This window comes from Rhinatrema bivittatum, chromosome 2 (genome assembly GCF_901001135.1).
Source record: "Rhinatrema bivittatum chromosome 2, aRhiBiv1.1, whole genome shotgun sequence".
NCBI lineage: Eukaryota > Metazoa > Chordata > Amphibia > Gymnophiona > Rhinatrematidae > Rhinatrema > Rhinatrema bivittatum.
The window spans coordinates 619,803,560-619,823,997 of NC_042616.1; the positions used below are offsets into that span (position 1 = coordinate 619,803,560).

At 40.6% G+C, this 20,438-nt stretch overlaps 1 protein-coding gene across 3 annotated transcripts in view; it reads right to left on the reverse strand.

The window, feature by feature from the left end:
* NOL4 (nucleolar protein 4) overlaps nt 1-20,438 on the reverse strand; it is an 856,374-nt gene that overhangs the window by 157,044 nt on the left and 678,892 nt on the right. For all 3 annotated transcript variants that reach the window (XM_029591209.1, XM_029591207.1, XM_029591206.1), the window contains one exon: nt 6,309-6,422. In XM_029591209.1, coding sequence (XP_029447069.1) covers nt 6,309-6,422 — 114 coding nt within the window. The remainder of the gene's footprint in view (nt 1-6,308; nt 6,423-20,438) is intronic.

Here is a 20,438-nt window from a genome sequence, read left to right on the forward strand (position 1 = left end):
GTTACCATCCATCCTTACTCTCTTGCCATCTTTACTCCCACCCTCTACACACTACTTTGCTGCTAATATCTATCCCATTAAAGATGATGCACCATACTATATCATTTCATTATCTGGTACTTATCTCTCCTATATATTCAGTTACTGACAAACATCTAAATTTTTCTATTTATAAATAGCCACATATACATGGTTAATGTGTTGCATGATATATAGTCAGCCATCTTCCAAGCTGATCAATTTGGACACAAGTGCAAGCTATTTGATACCACTTTAGGTGGCACAGGAGCTGAACTCAATGCTCTTAATTTAATTAATTCAGATGTGCTCTGCAATAAGAAGGGATCCACCTCTCAGCTTCTGATGGTTTTCCTTCATAACAAATGATTCAGGAGGCCACCACCACATTTTCCAATGTACTAATTGTTGGCATTTTTGCTCATTGTAGAACAGAAAATTGTTAGCTGGGCATGCAAGGAAAATAGGTTGGGGCATGACTTGTGATTAAATGCAGACTGAACTCACTACTGTCCTTAAGGAAATTCAAATCACCCTTAAATGGCCAGTCTCTCTCACTTAAAATAGCTAGCACTGAACTGCTTAAATTTGCTATTTCACCTTGACTGGTGGACAGTTAGTGTTCCAATTTATTTCTCAAAGATTTTTGAGTAGAACTCTAATTCCATGGTCAGACCAAAATTTACCCACTTGTCATTACTCCTTTATTTCTTTTTGTACTGATCAGGCTGTGTCTTCCTGAGGATGCTCCATTCTACAGTTCAAACTATCAAGTCAGTGTCCTCTGCTGCTACTACTACTATTACTACAGCGCTACAGACATTCGCAGCGCTGTACAAACATACAATAAGACAGTCCCTGCTCAATAGAGATTACAATCTAATAAAAGTAATTTACTGTTATTATCAATTACCCTTAATGGCACAATATATCCTGCACCTTTTGTTTACTAAAGACTCCTGGACTGTTTCTTCCACTGGGCACCCCCTAGCCCTTGACATTGAACATGATATTTCACAAACTCTTAAGCTTTATTGCGCTCTGTGCATCCAGACCACCAGCTTGGATCACATTATCACCTATGAGAATGAGTGAGATGAAGACCTGTTGTGAGATGCCTGAATTTCTTCATAGAAAAGCTTATTTGACTTTTTACCAACTGCTGATCTTGTTTTTAATCTTCTCATTTATCCCATTTTCTTTTTGATTGTTCAGCCAATTTCAGTGGTATATTTCTATGCTTTATGCTGTAAGTTGAAACATGTGTGCCTCCCAGTGCAATGTATTCTCTATAGAATACCATCTACTCTTTAAGTCACAGCATATTATTGGTCATTTACTGCCCTTTCCAATACCAGCCTTATCAAGCCAGTCTTGCTTTGCTCCCCTCCATTATACTGTTTCTCAGGTTAAAATCTAATACCTTGTTAATTCTCATGCTTAATTACCCTTACCTTACAGCAACGTTTGACCTGACCCTTTGAAATTTCCCGTATCCCTTATTACACTGCCCATTCTCTCTCTAAAACAGACGCTAAGGTGGCATATTGAGTTGTCCCACTCAATAGTAGTTGCCCTACCTAAGACTTAATGATTAAACTCATAATGGGAGCTGCTTACAGCCACATTTGTGGAGTGGATACTGTGCAGGATAGGGCTACCTGCTAGAAATAGCAGGAAAAATATCACTGAAGGTTTTAAAAATGTCACAAGCCTGGCATATTTGACATTTTGATCCTTTTGCACTATGGTTGCTTAATATCCAAATGTATGAACTTGATCTCACACACATGCATTTATACACATTTTGTGTTCACATCCCCCCATGCACAATTTATATATATCTATATGGAAAAATGTTGGGGAAATGTTAGCATCTCACAAAGCAGTGCAGCAAAGTCTGTCGTCATAAGTAGACCTAGGCCTCAGCAAGGAATCAGAGGTCATTTGAGATGTGTTCATCCATGCTGCACAAAAACAAAGAAGCAGCCTAGGGCAACAGTAGCAGAAAAATGGTTTTTCCTAGGTAAGTAATAAAGACTTGGTTTTTGTGACTTGCTCATTAGAAAAAGGCATAGTTAGCAGAGCTAATGAGATGTACAAGGTTCTAAAAATGACCATAAGTTTTACTGGCTAGCAAGACACATGGTTTGCAGGCTGACTATAAGTAATTGTGCTTTGCCATATGTAATCGAGATCCTGCCTGTCAGCATGACATTCCTGGTGCCAGATTATGAACCTGGCTATTCTGCTATATGAACACTTCCCTCCTGTTATTCAACTTGTTCTCTGTCTCCTGGCCGTTGACCTCAAGACTAACCACTCACACCCCCGATTCTCAGACAAGCCTGAGTGAGAGAAATGTGATACCTCCGGGGATCCAGAATCTTTTGTACTTAATTGAAGGTTATTAGTTATATTATTTAATTTCTTGGTTTTCTTTTGGTGCCATTTGTGGTGGTTGTGCTCCAGCACTCCACGGTGCCTATTGGGACTTTTCTTCAGGGCTTGATGTTGGAAGTGACAATATTTAAAGTTTGTATGTTCCAACGCTTTCTTTTGCATTATCGCATGGCATTTTCTGCTTTTTGCTCTACTGCCACAGGATAGTATTACATATTATAGGCAGTGCAGGCTGTTTCACAAAGATTTAAGGGTTTACTGTATCAACTAAGTCATTGTTTGCTCTCCTACAGAAGCAGATGTTTGCACTCGGAATGGAAGGAGTAAGAGAACAGCTGAAGGTTCTCCCACACTACCAAGAAGCAGGTATACAGGTGACATGCTGCAATGCTCTTATTTTCTTCTTTGCAGAGTCACAGGAGCAGAAATCGGTTCTATTGTACATACTTTTGTGCCAGCTGTTTTCTGTTTAGCTCTATAGAATTCATAGAGACTCATGCATAAATTAATCCATGAATATTTTAGTATCATTCTTGAAAACATTCATGGGGGTTAACAGAAAAGTATGACCAAAAGTAAAGCTATTGCTGAGCTTGGTACATATGATATGGTATTACATATAGTTCTAAGTGTGCCTGATAAGCTTTTGTTATATTGTATCATGGTACTATAAGTTTCGATAATGGACTAGGTATAAGAGGAAGCGTGGGAGAACAGATGTGAATATAAGAAAAAGCAGCTTTAGGTTTGCATAAGAGAGATGGTGTGCATGTTAAAGATGAGATTCTAGCTCATAGCTAAGTGGTTTTTTTTTGTTTTTTTTTAAAGCTGGCATCACAATCCCCAGCATAAAACATAGCATTGGCCCTTTAAAATTAACTTTGACATGAGAAATTTTAGGCAGAGTTTAAATAAAAGAGAAACAGATATAAATTCTGCTTGTAGTTTTCAGATATAATAAAATAGAGAATTTGTTGCAGCTAGATTTTCTGTTCTATCCCGAGTGTAAGTTTAAAAAAAAAATGTTAATACCATTTTAATTGGAATCAATGGGAGCTGCATAGCTACAGTGTATCTTGGACTGGGACTCACATCACCCTTGATCAGGAGTAAATATATCTGAGTCAAGCAGGCTCCTGGAGGTGAACACTAGCTGTGTGTGTGTATTTGGGTAAATTGAGGGTTGTAGGCATGCTTGTGGGTGCAATAGAGGCTGTAAATGGTGCATCTATGCGGGCGACCCTCTTACAACCCCTGAATATCTTTTCTAGGCCATGCCAAATACTTATTTTCTTAACTGAATATCTCCCAAGAAGAAAGGGGAGCAAATGAAATGGCTTGGGGACAGAAAAATGCAAACACAAATCACAAAAGAGGATAGAATAAATGAGAGGCAATGAAGAGGAAATGTTTTTTTTTTTTTTCCCTGTGCTCCTCACATACAGTGTACATACAGTGACAGCTGTTCAGAAGTGGCAGGCAGCCCGTTCATTTCCACTCAGCTCCTCGCAGGGTTCCTACCACGTTGTAACAACCAGTGCTCCACACCAATTACAATACCTCACATGTTATCCTAATAACAAATTTCAGCAATATTTGAAAAGGGAGCTTAATAAACACATACATTCTTTTGGAAGAAGTAACATAGAAGCATCTATTGTGCTTGCAATGTCTTGTTACCATAGTAGCGGTGAATGTCCTCTGAACCAGCTGCTGTCACAGTAATCAGCAGTGCTGAACCAGAATTCCAGTTATGGTGTCATCACACATATGCAGCACCATGGACAGAGTACAGCGGAGCATTCAGAGAGAGAGAGAGAGAGAGAGAGAGAACTGAGACCAACAAGAATAGTGCAATGAATACAGGAAAAAAAAAAAAAAAGTACTGAAATTTTGAAGCTGTGATAAATTCCAGCAATACAAGTCATTGCAATATCTGTAAATGATAGTTGCGCTGACCGATGGAGGAGGGGAAGGCACTAAGCGAGTCCAGTTATTAAGGGCTCAATACACTGGCAGTAGACTCTTCAGGTTTTAAGAAAAATACCATCTTCTGGAGTCTAGAATGGATTCTTGGAAGAAACCGTTTTTCTATCAAGCCACAGTTATGTTATTATGGTACTCCTTTTCTGGGTCAGAAATCCAAAACCTGCTGTTTGACATTGTGCAATGCACAGTAGAATCGCCCCTGAAAGTGGAATTGGGTTCTTATCCTCAACCTTTCTGAATTTTTTTTGTTTTTTGGGATGTTAGCATTTGTGTAAAAAGAGAGGGACACTTTTTATATCGACAGGTTCTGTCCATTCAAAGGTATTAAGAACGATGTGGGTGGGGGAAGGTGTTAATTATTGTTTCACCTGGCACCTGCTTCTTTTGTAGGGTATGATTTTACTAAGCATTTTTCTCCATACATACAGAATGGGGAATAAAAAATCTTAGTGTATCAGGCCCTTAAAGATGCAACTAGCTCATAGTGGTCCGCAAATTACAGACACCCTTTCTGATTTCAGCCTACATCACCAGGCCATTCCTTTCCAGCCCTCACGCTCAGCGTTCCAAGGAACTATCCAAATGCCAAGCACAGTCCAGTTTTAACAAGCAAACCAGTAGGAAGTTCACCAATGATCCCCATTCTAGTTTTGATCACCTCCAGATTGTCCTTATCACCAGCTTTTCAAATCTCCTGCCACATTCGATACTGATAGCTTACAACAGCAGCAGCTCTGTTGTACTGAGCTGAGACTGGAACTACAGATTTAAAAAAGTAAGCAGCTCTATGCCAAACAAGTTAAAAGGAGAAGTCAGGAACATTAATCCATAGGCATAATTTGTGACCCTTTGCTACTAGGTATTGAATGCTTCTCAATCATACGAATCTCATCCAAAAGAAAACATCACAAGAAATTGCTACTATATAGAAGTAAAAGGACAGAGTAAAGTGTTTCATTTTTTTTAACTTATGTATTAGTAAATGAGCAACAACTGAATATGTAATGATATTCTGTCGAGCATGGCCTACATTTTCTTATGAATTTCCCCAAATTCCCTCCAACCCTCTTCTACTCTAACAAAATCATACCTCGGGGGAGGGGGGGCAGGTTTTATCCTCATTCTCATAACTGTGAGCCCTCTAGTCGGGGGGTGGACAGTCCCCGTGCACAATTGGGTTAGCTCTGGAAGGCCCTTCAGTGCCATCCTGCCATCGCATGACATGCCTCCTGCCCACACAAATAAGCATTTTCAAACTTTCAGGCTGACTGTGGTGATTTCATACATCAGGAGACCAACACTGCTAGCCCACACAGCTTGAAAATGCTCACTCACAGTGTCAGCATTATTTGAAAATATTTATAGGATCTTTTCTTCTGCTAGATCCAGCTGAATTTAAGCCTTGCATTTAGGATTAATGAAATAAAAACGTAGATGTTGTTAACTCTTTTTGGAGTTAATGTATGAACAGACGTGACGTCTCAGATGGCCCATGAGTTAGCCGGTATGAGATGGCATGCCTGAGGCATTGGGAGTGGAGTTGGCAGGGGCCTGGGAAAGGACTGGTGTAGAGGAGGCAGGGTGTCTCCCTTCACAGAAAAGTCATGCTCCTGGATGAGATGGTCCCTGACAAATTCATACAGCAATGTTTTCCGCGCTACCTGTCTTCTAGCTATATTACAAACCTACAAGACAGTGCAAACAACAACACTAGTAAGACAAAGGCGGCATTATTTTAATATACTTTATAGTATGCATAAATCAGTTTTCTTTGTTGAGCAACTCATTAAATATAGAAACTCTTTCCTCTTCAATGTGTGAACTCCTGGAAAATTACCCTACACTAATGAAGGGGAAGTGAAAAATAGAAATGTAAGAGATCCCAGGGCACACTGTACCTGTTGTCTGTCCAGTCGCATCCTCTTTGCAGCATTTCTGCTTTCATTCTCACAGGCGGAGGCCAAGATGCTCTCTGCTACCGCTGAAGTAAGGTGTGAAGGAATAGGTCGGGACTAAGAGAGGAAAAAAAAAAGAAGGAAAAAAAAAAACATTATTAATGGTTCCTCATCAGGCCAATGGTTTTTATGTTGTGGAGCAGTCTAAGATGTCACATGAGCTGGAAGACTCTAGCCACTGAAAATGTGATTTATATCAACAGAAAAGGGGAAATGGAGATTTTCAAGGATGAGAGATGAAGACTAGTTAGAGGTTAATCCTGGACTTGATACAGCGCTCCATCAAGTATGCATTATTCTTCCTAGCTCCACTGTCCTGTGTATTGAGTCTGGCTCATTAGGCTGCATTCTGAAGAGACAGCAGCATATTCTGTGTATAACCACAGAGCACACTGGATGTCTCAGTCTCATTAAGAAACTGGAGAGCCTTTATCCTTTACAGTATACAGCAGACCTGAAGCCATTTGTTTTGTTTTTTTTTTAACTCATGAGAACAAGTCATGCAGCCGAAACATAGCTCAGACTCTTAAAGATGTGTCAGAAATTTGCAGCCTGGCCTCAATAAATAGCGCCATGCATATTTACAGTCCTGGCTCCATAGTGACTGAAGCAATTAAAAAGTTCTTTCAATCTATATCAAATGTATTTCTGACACAATAACCATTGTCAGCCTGTCCCATAGGAGGTGGGTTTCAAGGCTTTAACTATTCTGTGGTGTAATTGTTCTGGAGCAGAGTAGAAACTTACCCTATTACAATGGCTTGTCACATGTTTTTGAGTGTCATCTGAATAAGAGTCAGGCAAATCTAATTAATCCGATAACTCTGTTGCAGTATGTATGATCACTTATCGGCCTTTTGGCTAATATCCATGAGTTAGGGGCAGTGCTAGGAGCTCAGGGTCGTCTCTTCTTGACCTTTTGGCTGTGTGTGTGTGTGTGTGTGTGTGTGTGTGTGGTGTGTGTGGAGGGGGGAGTTAATGTACTACCATCTACCCAGCACTGGGGGCATGATGACCATTGCCAAAGTAGGAGAATTAAACTTCCTTTTTAAAAAATAAAAATATTTGGCATTGTGTACAGCCTGCCTCTTGTGTTATTGGTTCAGGCAAGACCACAAAACAGATCTGGCTATTTGCATTCTGTTTGTTGTAATTACATGCCAATATAGCTTACTGAGACGAAAACAGTCAGAGCTTAATTACAACCAAGCTTGGGACTTAGAAACATTTCTAGCAGGATGCTTTTTGCTGACTTCAGGAAATAAAAATAATCGCATCCAATGTTAAGAGTGCAGCTCACAGACCCTATATAATTAAGAAAAATTACATGTAAAACCCTTCATCTGGCCTTTTAGACAAGATCCAACTCCAAAAAGTTCCATAAATAGCCTGTTTGCAATAGGCATGATCTTCATTATCCCTTATGGGATATATTCAATCACATTCATGACATCACCAACATCTGGAAATGGGAGGAAGAAATGCAGTGAGCATGCTTGGACTGTGATATGAACATGAAAGAAGGGCTCAAAGCCATAACTGCTTGCCCCCATTTCAAACACTGCACAGTCTCATTTGGATAAATTTAAAAATACTTCTGTATTCCAGTGATATAGGAGTCAATGGGAGGTTTAGCATGCTCTAGCAGCTACACTGAAGTACTATAAATGCCTGTTATACATAGGCATAAATAGAAACATGAAACCTAAACTGAGAACTAAGAAATGAACAGGTTTCTTTCCTATCTATGCACAGAGCCATGGTACCACTTGTAGCATCACCAAAGAGTCAATTAATGGTGGCACTACAATGGAATAACAAATAGCATGCAGCACACAAGCAAACATGCTCTGTACTGGCTTTGTTAAGAAATCAGATGTATCTTATCAAAGAACTAGCATGTAATGCCTTTCACTAATTTATTAAAATGCTGACACAATAAAAGCCACCTGCACATACCCTATATCTTGATCTGCTGCAAAATGAAAGCATAGGGTACCTGAAAACCTAGACTGCATTTCCAGGCACAGAGCGCAGCTTGTGGATATTTCAGCCAGTCTGGAATTGCTCTTTGCTTCCAGTAGGCAATTCCTTAGACAACCACATGACTCTAGGGATAATAGGAAGACCCATACTCTACCATCTACCAGCAAATGGTGAACCATAAACAAACAACAACCTCATAAGCCCAACTTTCATTCCAGTGAAGTGCAGGTTGTGGATCATAATGTGATCTCACATTTCTCACAACTCTGTGTATAGGGGACACTTCAGAACAACTGAGAATGTTGAGATGCAGCAAATCTTGAGTCATGTCTAGACTGCTGTCAACAGTATTTGGTGGAATTTAAACAAATCTGAACAGATGTGATGTCTGAGGTGGATTAGAAGTTAGTCAGTATGAGGTGGCATACCTGAGCCACTGGGGGAGGGAGAGGGGAGAGTCCCCTCTCCCAGAATTCATGATCCTGGATGAGATAGTCACTGAAAACATGATTTCTGAAGACACTCTCCAAAGGTTGAAAACAGGATTTCATTCTCATATTGGCAAGAGACAAACCTTTTCTAATGTAATGTGCAGTTACAAGTGTCACATCATGGCTACTTACAAAACCTATATACATCAGTCAGAAGGCATGACTATGTAGCATGTCAAATTAAGAGAGGCATCAAAAATAAGCTCTACAGACAGAATCAGATATGAAATAAATTTCCTTTAAAACATGTGAAGTATGCACATTCATATGAATGAGTGATAAAGGTGTTTTAAACATTACAATTGAAATAGTCTATTGTTCAATAAGAAAAGAATAAAGCAATTTTGTTATAGGAAAATATGAGTAGTTGATGATGTAGACCACATCAAGCGCAATGCACCCTCCTCCTTACCCTTCCATATCCTCACCCTAGATCACTCCTACCAATCATGCTAACTCCTCTCACACAATTCATTGGCATCACAGCATTCACACTGCTTCTGTTTAACTCACAGTCCTTAGCCAAAAAAACCCCTATTCTCAATTACTTGCTCCTTGATGATAAACCCGACATCTGCGCCATAATGGAGACATGCCTCAAAGACACAGATACAGTGCTACTAAACCAACTCTCTATCCACACGTATGACATCTTCTCGATTCCCAGACCGAAAAAAAAGGTGGAGGCCTCCTCCTTGCAGCAAAAAAAGACCTTAAGCTGATACAGCAACCAGTCAACCTTCCACCCAAATACGAAATTGGACTTTTCAAATCCTCACAACTGCAAATTTGTTTAGTTTACACCCCCCCCCCCCCAGGAACCCTAGACGCGAACACATCCCCACTCATTGAATTTGTCACTATGAGTATCTCATTTGATATACCTGCAATCATCCTCGGAGATTTTAATCTCCACGTAGATACCCTCCCATTATCACCCACCTGCGAAACACTTTTGATCTCCTTTAAGGCCATGGGCTTTCAACAGATTACAACAAACCCCACTCACAAAGCAGGCCACTCCCTCAATTTAATCTTCTCAAATTCCCTACTCCATCCAGACACTCCCACATACACACCAGTACCATGGTCCGACCACTTCCTCATTAAAACAAATTGTTCCTTAAAAAACACACTCACTTGTACCACTACAAAAACAACCATACAATTCAGAAAAACTTGCCCAAGAGATGACCTTATAGACGCTCTCTCCGATGATCTTAATAAATTAGACCTAACTGATTCCGAATCCGCCCTTTCCTCCTGGAAACTCCTCACCAACAATATAGCAAACAAGATATGCTCTTTAATAACTAAAGAAATAAATCCCTCACCTTACCCATCAAAACCCCCCTCAAAAATGCCAATCCCTACTTTAATTCTTTCAAGAACACTGCATCCATAAAAATAGAATCCATACTAAAGAAAATGAGACCCTCCACACATCTGTCAGACACGATCCCCACCAAAGCCCTCTTATCCATCCCCAACACAATATCCCAACCCATAGCTCATATCGTTAATAAATCTATGACCCTTGGAACTGTACCCAACCCACTTAAACAAGCTATTGTAAAACCAATACTAAAGAAACTGAAACTGGACCCCTCAGAACTGGCCAATTACCGCCCCATATCCAATTTACAATTCATAGCAAAAATCCTTGATAAAACTGTCAACCTCCAACTATCTGACTACCTTGAACAACATCACCTTCTTTCCTCCTCCCAACATGAATTCCATAAACATTTCAATACGGAAACACTCCTGACCTCCCTTTCTGATTACATCCTCAAAGGACTCGACAAGGGCCAAACATACATATTAGCTCTCCTAGACATATCTGCAGTCTTCGATACCATTAGCCACAGCATTCTAATCGACAGAGTATCTGAAATTGGCATCTCAGGAATCCCACTCCTCTGGTTCAAATCTTATCTCAGCAACAGACAATTCAAAGTCAAGATAGGAAATTATGAATCCAGGGCAATCAACATTACGAGAGGGGTGCCACAAGGCTCCTTGCTATCTTCCACACTTTTCAATATTTATCTCCTGCCCCTTTGCCATCTCCTCTCAGATCTCGGTCTCCCACACTTCATATAAACCCATGATGTACAAATCCTAATACCTATCTCAGGCACCCTATCCAATGCCCTCCAAACATGGGAAAGCGCCCTTTCTTCCATCAACAACCTCCTCACAAAACTCAACCTAGCTCTAAACACTAATAAAACAGAACTCATCATTGCACCCCAACACTACAACATAAACCCCCCAGTCTCTAACACCCCCCCCCCCCCCACTTCCCTCCCCTCCTTTTCTCAACACGTACAGGACCCTAGGCATCACCCTTGACAGCCAATTTAACCTAAAAAAAATATATCAATTCCACTTTAAAAGAATGCTATTTCAAGCTCCACACACTAAAAAAACTAAAGCCCCTACTACACCTCAACGACTTCAGATCAGTACTACAGTCTCTCATCCTCTCTAAAATAGACTACTCAAACGCCCTACTCATAGGCCTTCAATTGCTACAAAATGCTGCTGCATGCGTCCTGACTAACACCCACAAAAAAGAGCATATAACCCCCATTCTTAAGCAACTCCACTGGTTTCCATTCTCCGCCAGGATCCACTTCACGACACTCTCTCTCGTACACAAAAGCTATCCACAACCCAAGTATTCACTGGTTTAACAATTCCTTACAGATTCGCTCCTCCACTAGACCCACCAGAACACAGTATCTAGCAACACTACACATACCTTCCCCCAAACTCACTCAGCTCACTTCCACTAAGGATCGCACCCTATCCATAGCAGGACCGGCACTATGGAAACTCCATGGCCTCCAATTTACGCCAAGAACTTTGTCCAAAAAAATTTAAGCAAAAATGTAAAACTTGGTTGTTTAAGCAAGCCTACCCTTGAAACCCTTATATTCCCACTTCCCACTCCCATCATACCCAGATTCCTCTGCTACTCCCCCCCATTTCTCTTTAACAACCCCTTCCCCCCCCTTTAATCCCCTCCCCGTTCTCATACATTTCCCCACTGTTCCATGCAAAGCTCTGAACGTTTCTGATCTATTTGCAAAATGTAAACTCTCTCGCTTGTTAATTCATTATTACTTTTTCTAACATATTTATCCTGCCTCTTACCAGGATTATTTATATCCCGCGCTATATTAGTACCATACATCAATTATTCGGACTTATCCTTATTACAATTATTGTATTGTATATAGCCCTTGACTCCCCCCATGTATGTTCAGCGTAGTCATTTAAACCCCCTCTTCTCTTCCCCCCTTCTCCCTCCATTCTTAGCTCCCATTCCTCCCACCTCCTAGTTTCTTTTACATTTTATCTCCCCCCCAGTTCTAAATCTGTTTTATTGTAAAGCCTTTATTCTATTTCATTGTAAAGCCTTTATGCTGCATTTTTGTTTCATGGAAACCGATGTGATGTTATTAACAAACGTCGGTATACAAAAACCGTTAAATAAATAATAATAAAATAAATAAATAGCCCCTAACTTAGGCCTGGATTTTCTAAGGTCGCAGACCTTAGAGAATCCAGCGGTAATGGGGAGCGAAGCAGGGGGTGGGCCTGCGAAAGCCTCAGCGGTGCTATCGCTGCCAGCTTTCACACCCAATAGCGCCACCCTGAAAGGGAGTTTTCACATGCGATATCTAAATAGGGGCAGAGTCCACACCGGAAGGGGAGGAGTTGGGGTGTCCTCGGGGCAGACTCCACAACGACTTCGCTGATGGCGAAAGGTAAGACTCCTTATCGCCGCCAGTATCGCACCTAATAGCGGTTTTTGTATACCGACATGTGAAAAGTCCCTTTTCGCGTGCGATACCTTTGGAAAATGACCCCCTTAGCTGGCTAAATTCTTTCTGGGGATGTGACTGGGAGAAATTGAGTTAGCTGGCTAAGTTACCTGGGTAATTCCAAAATTCAGAGTTAGCTGAATAACTTAGCTGGCTAAGTCTGGTAGGCTTATAGACCTGTCCTAAAGTTGGTAGCTGGTTAAAATGAGTTATATTCAATAGAGTGGCTGCACTATTGAATATGCCTCTAAAGTTAACCAGATTTTATCCAGCTAGCTTTGCTACCTGGATTGTGTCTGAATATAGCCCTCCATATGTCTCTCCAGAGAGCAAAAGGACACCTTATCAAAGACTTAGAGGTAAGCTTCCCAGACAAAGATATATATACATGGCTAAACTTTCAATAGGGTCTCTACCTGCACAGTTATGTACTTTAAGGCCTACACCAAACAAGAACATTTTAAAACACAAGGTTCCCATCTAAATTAAGTTTGAAAACTGGGTTGTTATGCAGCTAAATGCAGAATGTGCTGTGTGTGTATATGTAAAGTTAGGCATGTTAGCAGAATGCTGATTATACACTAACCTTTTTAAAATGGAAGGTACATGCATACTTCTAATATATGTCCCCAGAATGATTTTGTTTGCCTATGTTCAGGTGGATGAAAATCTACTTGGTCACCTAGGGCTGACTTATGCACATTAACTCTACTTTTATTCACTAAGGGGTAGATTTTCTAAATTTGCGCGATCGCGTTCTTTTGTTCACGCACCAGGCGCGAACAAAAGTACGCTGGATTTTATAAGATACGCGCATATCTTATAAAATCCGGGGTCGGCGCGCGCAAGGGGGTGCACATTTGTGCAACCTGCGCGTGTCGAGCCCAGCGCGCGCTGCCTGTTCCCTCCGAGGCCGCTCCGATTTCGGAGCGGCCTCGAAGGGAACTTTCCTTTGCCCTTCCCCCACCTTCCCCTCCCTTCCCCTCCCTAACCCACCCCCCCGGCCCTATCTAAACCCCCCCTTACCTTTGTTGGCAGATTTACGCCTGCTAAAAGCAGACGTAAATCTGCGCGCGCCAGCGGGCTGCAGGCGCGCCGTCATCCGACCCGGGGGCTGGTCTGGAGGCCTCGACCACGCACCCGGGCCCGCCCCCGAAATGCCGCGTCGTTTCGGGAATGCCCCCGACACGCCCCCTCCCCGCCCCTTTGACAAAGCCCCGGGGCTCTGCGCGCGCAAGTCCGCCCGGATTTACGCGCGCAGGGCATTTAAAATCCGTCCCTAAGGACCCGATTTACTAAGGTTTTTCTCCCAAAAAGTACGTCATATATGAAACAGGATGAAATCATGCTAGAAGCACCTTGTTTACTCATCTGAGATAGTATTATAAATTATTCTTTATTCATATTACATAGCATGTTCCAGTAGTTACAATATGGCAAATTAACCTCTTTGTTAATTTGTCTGTTGTTTGTTATTTGTAATGTATGTTATCAAATCATTGTGTATGTTTTTTACTGTGAATCGCCTAGACCTTTTCTGTGATAGGCGATCAGCAAATTTTAATAAAATGAAATGATATTGGAATAAAGAGTTCAAGCAATATAAGCAGTGGAAGTGGGATTGATTGAGTGTTGTACACTGTCATATACTGTATGTCCTAATAAACTATGCCTTGACTAACTTCTATCCTTACTTTCTAGATCACACTGATGTTGAAATCAGTGATCCAGATGAGGCTATGCCACTAGAATGTGGGGCAACTGAAGACATCAGTGTGATTGGTAGACAGATTCTTCTCAAAGTCTAGTCACTTTTATCACTTCCCAGTCAGTAGTCATCTGCTACATAGTTCCCAAGCTAGCAAGATGAAGGTGAGAAAGAGGTCAAGCCTGCATAGACGTTTAGTAAAACTATGGCCTTCTCTTTGCATAGATCAGGGCTTCCCAAACCTGTCCTGGGGACCCCACAGCCAGTCGGGTTTTCAGGATATCCACAATGAATATGCATGAGTTAAATTTGCATAAACCAAATCTCCACAATATGCAAACTTACCTCATGCATATTCATTGTGGATATCCTGAAATCCCGACTGGCTGAGGGGTCCCCAGGACAGGTTTGGGAAGCTCTGGCCTAGATCATGTTCTCTTGCTGCATACTCTGAGGTTATTCACTGGGGCTTTTAAATTGAGTCCATCCTGCTGCATAAGATTCAGCAGTAATTAGATCTCGAAAGGAGACATGAAGAACATTTACAGGCTTACCCAGATAAGCAAGCTGAGCTAGTGCATACTTCTTTTGACTGCTCTACAGTATCAGTAGGCTCAAAATGTATGCTAAGAAGTGTTCTGTGACCTGCAAAGGACTACTGTTACTTGTACATGTCATATCTAAACAAAATCTGTCCATTTTATTCTAAACACACTTCCAAAACACTTATCAACTCCCTTATCATTTCTTGCTTAGACCTGCAACCTGGTCTCCTACTGAACTATTTATCCCCACTACAGTCTATTCAAAATTCAGTTGCATGACTTATCTTCCTCCAGTGTTGCTATGACTATGTAACCTCTCTTCTCAAGTCAATACATTTGCTCCCTATCTGCTTCGGCATACAGTTCAAGCTTCTTCTTTGCACCTAAAATACATTCATTCTGCAATTCTTCATTGCCTTGCCTCTCTTATCTCCACCTACACCCCTCTTCTCAAACTTTGTTCATCAGACAAGGTACTCTTATCTGTGCCTTTCTCGTCCATTGACAGCTCCTGACTCCACGCTTTTCACCTCACTACACTGTATGCCTAGCAAAAGACTTTCTGAATTGTATTCTGTTTCTGGCCGCATTCAAATCCCACCTAAAAATACTTCTTTGAGGTTGCTTTTACATCTTAAACCCTGGCTCTTCCTGATCATACCTTGCTGGTTTTAACTGTTTCCATAATAAATACATTTCCTGAAGTGTCTTATTTGCCCTGCCTGTAGATCTTGCCTAGATTCTAAGAGACTGTATCTACGTGTATCTGTACAGTGCTAAGTATATATAGGAGTGCTATGGAAATGATAGGTAGTATCATAGTAAGTAGTACAGTGCTTCCTTCATCAGGTCACTGCAGAATGAGCCCAGCTCTCTAAAAACTAGAAACAAATTTAATATTTGTGAATCTTTATATTAATGCATCCAAGTGGACTAACATGGCAATCGCACTACTTTACCTCTGAGCTGGAAAATGAGTGTAGACTGACTGGAGCTTTAAAACAATGTGATCTCAGTCTTCAGTGGACAAGAATGTGCATTATAGAAGCACTGCAAGCAACACAGCATGGTTCAGTTGGACCACCTGTGTGTGCCAAGAGGAGCTCCGAGACTGAGCGCTGGTGGAGAGACTCAACTGTTCCAAATTCCTGGAGAGGGAAGGTCCTTCCTGCACACTTGAAATGATTGGTGGGACACTAGAGGGTAGTCAAATGTATTTAGTCTATTAATACAAAAAGATGTGCTTCCCGTTGCTAGTGGTACATTACTATTCATTAGAAGAATATGCAAGAGAAAGCACACAATGGATGTCTGAATTAGAAGTCCTCTGAGTAGGTGTATTTCTATATTCTTTACACTTGTTTATCGCTCTGCCAACTTTCGTTGTTTAGTGCAATGTACAACATTTAATCCAGTTATTAAAATGTAATTTATGTACCAAGAATTCTCTCCATTAGTTCTCTGATGCTTCCTCTTCTTTGTTAGGGTGATTTAAGTTGCTTTATAATAGGATGAGGGCATAACGGCAGGGCAAAAACAGACAAGTAACATAGCCAAATATTAAGAAGATAATATTTTAAAAAATAAAAGTTATTTTTGTCTGCAAATAATTTATTTTTCTATAATAAAATAAAAAATGATTGATAAATATTAATTTTGAAATAAAAATTAACACAGGATTAAACACATCAAGGTCCATATTCAGTAAGCCAGTGAGAGGCTAAGTTATCTGGGTAAAGTTTTATCTGGATAAAGTATTCAGATAATTCTATCTTCAATAACTGTAGAGAGGTTTCCCATTTAAATATACTCAATTACAGTTACCCGGGTAACTAGAGATGGATAATTTTAAACCTAACTAGCTATGTTTGAGTAAAACCAGTTAGGATTAATGTTATCAAGGTACATATACTGTAGGTTTAAAGTTATGTGTATACCTATATTATAGTGTCAGAATAATACTTAGAAACTGAGAAATGACAGTAGAAAAGATCAAACAACCCATCCAGTCTGCCCAGCAAGCTCCCACACTTATTTTCCCATACTTATCTGTTTTACCGACCACCAAGTTCAGGGCCCTTGTTGGTAACTGTTTGATTCAAATTTCCTGCCATCCCCTGTCATTGATGCAGAGAGTAATGTTGGAGTTGCATCAAAAGTGAAGCATAAGGCTTAATGGTTAAGGGTAGTAACCGCCGCATCAAGCAAGTTACCCCGATGCTTGTTTACCCAGCCTGCACAGATCAATGCCTTGTTGGATATTGTCTGAATCTAAATCCTCTTTTCCACATTTCCCTCTGCCGTTGAAGCAGAGAGCAAGGCTGGATATGCATTCAAAGTGAAGTATCAGGCTTAATTGGTTTAGGGTAGTAACTGCTGCAACAAGCAAGTTACCCCCACGCTTATTTGTTTATCCAGACTGTGCAGGTCAGTCCTTGTTGGTTGTTGTCTGAATGCAAATCCTCTTTTCCACATTTCCCCTTGCCGTTGAAGCAGAGAGCAATGTTGGAGTTACATTAACCATGTGAAGGCTTATTAAATAAGGGCAGTAATCACCAGGTAGTAGCCACCATTCCAGCAAGCCACCCCCATGCCTCTTCTCTTCATTCCCATCCTCTAGCCTTTATGGATCCACAGTGTTTATCCCATGCCCCTTTGAAATCCTTCACAGTTTTAGTCTTCACCACTACCTCCGGAAGGGCATTCGAGGCATCCACCACCCTCTCCATGAAGAAATACTTCCTGACATTGGTTCTGAGTCTTCCTCCCTGGAGTTTCAAATTGTGACCCCTAGTTCTACTGATTTTTTTCCAACGAAAAGGTTTGTTGTTGACCATGGATCATTAAAACCTTTCAAGTATCTGAAAGTCTGTATCATATCACCCCTGCGCCTCCTCTCCTCCAGGATGTACATATTTAGGTTCTTCAATCTCTCCTCCATAAGTCATTTTATGAAGACCATCCACCTTTTTAGTCTGGTAGTTCCCACTTCCAGCAACACTGTCAAAGCATTGAATGATGCTGCCGAGAGTGGTACGATTGTAACACTACCTCAGCAACCATGGGATTTTTGGTGATTGCTAGTAGGGGCAGGAGGTTGGGGATATCAGAATGGCAAGGGGAGAATAGGAATGAAGAGCCTGGAGGCCGATATTTTCTTTAGAAATTACAGAGGGGTTTGGGGTGCTCCTTGGGTCTATAGGCATGCAATTTATTTTTTTTTACAATCTTTTGGGGTACTTGTGGGGGGGGATTAGACAGAATAATTAACACTGGTTTTGATCCTCAAGAGGTGAATCTTAAGACCCACAAGCTGGTGCACATGTGTGCGCATTTGCTGGCATGCGCACATGAAAGTGGTGATTTTATATCATATGCACGTATGTGTTATAAAATTGGTTATACGCACATGTGTGCATGATTTTATACTGAAAAGTGTATGTGCGCGCAAATGCTGCCTCAAGCACATAAATGGGGGGAATTTTAGTACCTACGTGTGCCAATGTAATAGCTCTTTTTCCCAGTTCACTCCCAGTTCGCCCCAGTAAAAGAGAAGACTTTCTAATCCCCCCAGCTATTTTGCTTATCTTTTACCCTATTAGCTCCAACCCTTAAAACCCTGCTGACTAGCCTATATTTTTTTGTTACATGATTTACACACTGTCCATAGCAGAAGTAAAGTTATGCGGCAGGGGACCCTGGCATGTGCTTGTGTGCGTAAAAACGTTCGTGCTGATTTCATTTTATAGACTCGAGTCGCCCAGACCCTGCCACTCCTCGCCCCTTTTTAGATTTTTATGATTTGTGCATGAGGTGGGAAATACGCTCATATCAGCGTGGGTTTTAAAATCCACGCACCATGTGCCACACCAAGTCACGCACATATCTCCCGGCTTTGGCATGCATAAGGCTGGGGGATGAGAGATCGGGCCTATATACCTGCTAGAATACATATTTATTTTAAATACTGCCACTTAACTAGTTATACTTTGAATATAACCATCTATCTGGATACATACCAGATACTTTAAACCTGCTCTGAGCCATGTCCAGATTTACCCAAACTTTATTTGGCTCAAATTGAATATCATAGCTAGCCAGGTAGTTATCCAGCTTAGATAACTATCTCAGAATGCCCCTGGAACACCTCCAATTTATCCTAATAAATTTTAACTGGTTAATGACTTAGCTGAATAAAATTTATCCACTTACAGAGGTCAGATACTTAAACTTCAAGGTTTGTCTGGCTGACTCGTAAGTTATCTGGACAAACGTCTTTGAATATGGACCTCATTGCAGTTTAAAGAAAAGTAATCAATTGTATGTCCATTATAGCTGGTAAATTACATAAAGCATTTACAAACTGAAATAGCTGAACTAAGGAGCATTCATTCTCACAGTGGCACGTACATTGTAGTTAAAAAAATCAAATTATATATTGGTTGTATATGGCAGTTTTAAAGAAAGCATTTACATAATGTAGATAAATATGTTAACATGATAATATAATAATATGGTAATGTAGATGGAACCTGGCTACCACTAACCTGCCGGCATTGACTCAGATGGCTCCAACCCGGCTACCCCGTGGTTTGTGGTATTGCAAGATTATACTACATAAAAATGTGTTCTGTATTCAAAAAGAACTTATGCTGCAATGCTCTATAATTTCACTGTGTTTCTGTGGCCTTTTATTTCAGCAGGGGCAAGCTTTTGCTCTGCTAAAATGCTACTGTAATTGCAAGGGAGAAGGGGACATTATGATATTTGAAGCGTATGATGCTGAATAATATGTTGTACAAAATATGTTTAAACGTGTACCAGTTTATTTATTTAATCATATTTATATACTGCCAGCTCTATATCATGTATGGGGAGGATTATAAACTCAACGTTCATAATGTAAAACAGTAAAAACAATCAAATAAAACATTAAGAAAAAGCCTCTGCAAAATATACTGCTTTAAGCTTTTTTCTAAAAACGTTAATATCTATTTCCCTATGTAATTCTTCTGACAAACTATTCCAGAGCGCCGGTCCCATAAAGGAAAAGGCCCGTGCTTGCATAGTAGCAAGCCTGTAGTTCTTTAATGAGGGGACAGTCAACTAATTCATTCCTTGGGCGCACAAAACTCGAAGGGGTATGCAATTCCGTAATCTATCTCTTACAGAACTAGGATTAGTTTCAATCTGTAAAGAAACCAGAGAGAATGAACTAGGGTTATCTTCATATAACAGTTTATGAATTATTACAAGAATCCTGAGTTTTACTTGCCATCTTATTGGGAGCAAGTGGAGCTTGCTTAATGTAGGAGTGATATGAGCATGCACTGGAAGACTCATTAATAAATGATTATGTGCAATATGCCAATAAAAACAATATCGAATTGAGTCTTAGGATCTGACTGCTGTATATTTGATTTCAATTTAGCTCAGCCCTGCATTACACCAATTATAAAAATGCATAACTAATGCAGTGCTTGTACAGTTAACCCATTCAGGGG